The sequence below is a fragment of the Gekko japonicus genome, unplaced genomic scaffold (assembly GCF_001447785.1).
Source record: "Gekko japonicus isolate JY-2015 unplaced genomic scaffold, Gekko_japonicus_V1.1 scaffold3076, whole genome shotgun sequence".
Taxonomy (NCBI): Eukaryota; Metazoa; Chordata; class Lepidosauria; order Squamata; family Gekkonidae; genus Gekko; species Gekko japonicus.
In genome coordinates, this window is record NW_015176542.1 from 127,934 (window position 1) to 131,617 (window position 3,684).

General features: G+C 48.8%; 1 protein-coding gene across 1 annotated transcript in view; it reads right to left on the reverse strand.

Annotated features, from left to right (window-relative positions):
* The window catches only part of LOC107124069 (N-acetylated-alpha-linked acidic dipeptidase 2-like), a 42,872-nt gene extending 40,928 nt beyond the window's left edge, over positions 1-1,944 (reverse strand). Inside the window, exons 1-2 of the mRNA XM_015427456.1 lie at positions 1,898-1,944; positions 1,234-1,420 (exon numbers count right to left, since the gene is read on the reverse strand). Coding sequence (XP_015282942.1) covers positions 1,234-1,420; positions 1,898-1,929 — 219 coding nt within the window. The 5' untranslated portion in view covers positions 1,930-1,944. The remainder of the gene's footprint in view (positions 1-1,233; positions 1,421-1,897) is intronic.
* Between the last annotated feature and the right edge of the window lie 1,740 nt (positions 1,945-3,684).

A 3,684-nucleotide genomic window follows, 5' to 3' on the forward strand; every position in this document is an offset into this window, starting at 1 on the left:
GAACTAGAAAAGATTCTTAAGTGTAAGGATTTTTGTCACTGACAAAAAGATCAAGATAATTCTTGCTACAGTGTTCCCCATCGCTGTGTACGGGTGTGAAAGCTGGAGAATGAAAAAAAAGCTGACAGGAAGAAACTTGATTCATTTGAAATGTGGTGTTGGAGGAGACTTTTAAGGATAGCGTGTACAGCCAAAAAGACATATCAGTGGGTTCCAGATCAAATCAAGCCTGAACACTCCCTAGAAGTTAGAATGACTAAACTCAGGTTATTGTACTTTGGTCACATTATGAGAAGGCGAGATTCACAGGAAAAGACGATGCTAGGAAAATCTGAAGGCAGCGAGAGAAGAGGAAGACCCAAAATGAGAAGAAGAGAAGAGATTGGATTCGTACCCCGCCCTTCACTTGGAGTCTCAGAGTGGCTTACAAACTCCTTTCCTTCCCCCTCCCCACAACAGACACCCTGTGAGGTAGGTGGGGCTGAGAGAGCTCTGACAGAAACTGCTCTTTCCAGGAACAGCAGTGTGAGAACTATGGCTTGCCCAAGGCCATCCAGCAGCTATGAGTGGAGGAGTGGGGAATCAAACCCGGTTCTCCCAGATTAGAGTCTGCACACTTAACCGCTACACCAAACTGGCTTGAATCAATCAAGGAAGCTGTGGTCTTCAGTTTGCAAGATCCGAGCAAGGCTGTTAGGACATTTTGGAGGCCAGAAGAGACTTGATGGCACATCACACACACACACACACACATCACACACAAACACACATTATGGCAGGGGTCCCCAACCTTTTTGAGCCTGTGGGCACATCTGAAATTTTGACACAGCACGGTAGGACTACCAACAGGATGGTTACCACAAAATGGCTGCCACAGGAGGCAGAGCCAGCCACAAAATGGTTGCCACAGCTTACCTTCAGCAACACAGTCTAGATCCTTGTGCTGTGGTGGCACCTGCCACCAAAACAATATTTAAAAAATCAGCACAGCCAATCAAATCTCCAAAAGTCAATCAGAAGCCTTGCTGGGGAAAAGCCCTACCTGGCCCCACCCTAAAAACACTTGGCGCGCGCCAGAAAAGATGTTGGCAGGCACCATGTTGGAGACCCCTTCTCGATGGCATTATACCCTGCTGAGTTCTCTCCCCAGCTTCCACCTCAAAATATCCAGGAATTTCCTATCCCAGACCTGGCAACCCTGTCCTGCACTGTTTAATAGCTTAACCGCGTTACCTCATTCCCGTGCTCATCTGTAATGGACACATAGTTGGGGGCGCTTTCATTTGGGTAGGAAAGCAGGACGTCGTAGTGAACAAGCTTGGCTGTATCCAGGCCGAAGTTCTTCCACTGAGCTTGGATCTCCTTTGCCAGGTGAAGATTCTGCTCCGTTCCGGCCACGTGAGGGAATTTCGTGAAAGAGCTAGAAGGGACACGGAAAAATGCAACGTGACCAAGGGCAGAGCAGTTGGACACTGTTGCAAATGGCTACATGACTCCTACCCCTTTTTAAATGCGGAGGAGGAGGAGGAGATTGGATTTATACCACGCCGTTTACTACCTGAAAGAGTCTCAGAGCCGCTTACGATCTCCTTCCCCCCCACCACCACGACAGACACCCTGTGAGGTAGGTGGGGCTGAGAGAGCTTTGAGAGAACCGCTCTTGAGAGAACAACTCTGAAAGAACTTGTCACTGACCTAAGGTCACGCCAGCAGCCGCATGTGGAGGAGTGGGGAATCAAACCCGGTTCTCCCAGATCAGAGTCCACGCTCCTAACCACTGGCTCTCTTTAGTTCAGGTTGTCTCTCCCAGTGCTCTAAAAATTCAGAGCTGGCTTGGAATTTTATCAGCTGGCTTGGAATCTTATCAGTTCATGATCAAAGGAAGCTGAATGCTTACCGCAGAAACTCCTTGATGTTGGCAGCTTTCATTTCTGTAAACAGTTGTCTTCTTGCATCTGGATGAAGGCCTGCAGGGCTTGCTGACTGGCCCGCAGGTTTCACACTCCAGCCTGCAATGTGTCACAATAAACGGTGATTAACTTTTCTCTCTTTCGGATCCAGGCAAAATGAAGCCCCAAGCGCATGTTTGGTTTATTTTTCAAAGGTGCTTAACTACTGGTAGGTTCCAGATAGGAAGCTGTGTTGGTCTGTAGCAGGATAATAAAGCAAGAGTCCAGGGGCCAGAACTGACAGCTCCGGGTACGAAATACCAGGAGTTTTGGAGGGGTGGAGCCTGAGGAGGGTGCGTTTGGGGGCATAATGCCACAAAGTTCAACTTCCAAAATGGCCATTTCCTCTGGGTGAACTAATCTCTGTTACCTGGAGGAGATCAGCTGTAATAGTAAGAGATCTCCAGCCACCACCTGGAGGCTGGAAACGCTACTGGTGGCTACTTAACAAGAGAAGAAGAAGAAGAGGATTGGATTTATACCCCATCAAAGGAGTCTCAGAGCGGCTTACAATCTCCTTCCCTTTCCCTCCCCACAGCAGACACCCTGTGGGGTAGGTGGGGCTGAGAGAGCCCTGAGAGAACAGCTCTGAGAAAAATGTGACTGGCCCAAGGTCATACCAGCAGCTGCAGGTGGAGGAGTGGGGAATCAAACCCGATTCTCCCAGATTAGAGTTTGCTCTCTTAACCACTACACCAAACTAGCACAGTGTTGGAACACTTTCCCTATGATGACAGGTTAAAGCGCTTGGGGCTCTTCAGCTTGGAGAAACAACGGCTGAGGGGTGACATGATCGAGGTTTATAAGATTACTAGAAATAATGCCCGTTGCGGAAATAAATACAACGGGATCTAGAAAGAGGCTCTGGGAGAGTGCTCTGGCTTTGGGCAAACAGTGTCAGTTTTCTGTGGCGACCTCAGCAGGGTTTAATGACAGTCCACTGTTTTCTCCAGAGGGACTGATCTCTGCTACCTGAAGAGCAGTTGTATGTTTGAGTTATCTGTAGCCCTCACCTGGAGAGTGGTAACCATTGTTACCCATTCTCCTCTCCCCTATGAGGTATGTTATGCAACTGAAAATTCCAACTGCCTTGCAGGGGCGGGGGAGTTTGAGGTGTGGAATGGACTGAAGTCCAATCAGCTTCCATATGCAAAAGACCAGGTTGTCGCAGCAGTTGTGGTGTGGGCGGGACCCGGGCTTTGCCTTCTGATTGGTGGCGATATATGCTGAGGAGCAGTGCCATCAGCCATACACTAAGGGAGTGCATTTTAGAATTAGAACTTTGGCACCCACTATTCAATTATATATAAGGAGAGATGCATGGGATAGAGCAGGTAGAGAAAGAAGTACTTTTCTCCCTTTCTCACAACACAAGAACTTGTGGGCACTCCATGAAATTGCTGAGCAGTCGGGTTAGAACGGATAAAAGGAAGTCCTTCTTCACCCAAAGAGTGATTAACACATGGAATTCACTGCCACAGGAGGTGGTGGCAGCTATAAGCTTGGACAGCTTCAAGAGGGAATTAGATAATGGAGCAGAGGTCCATCGGTGGCTATTAGCCTTAAGGGATAGATAGGAACTTTCGGTCTGGGGCAAGTGATGCTCTGTTTGGTGCTTGGGGGAGGGGGCAACAGTGGGAGGGCTTCTAATGTCCTGGCCCCACTGCTGGACCTCCTGATGGCACCTGGTATTTTTGGCCACTGTATGACAGAGTGCTGGACTGGATGGGCCTTT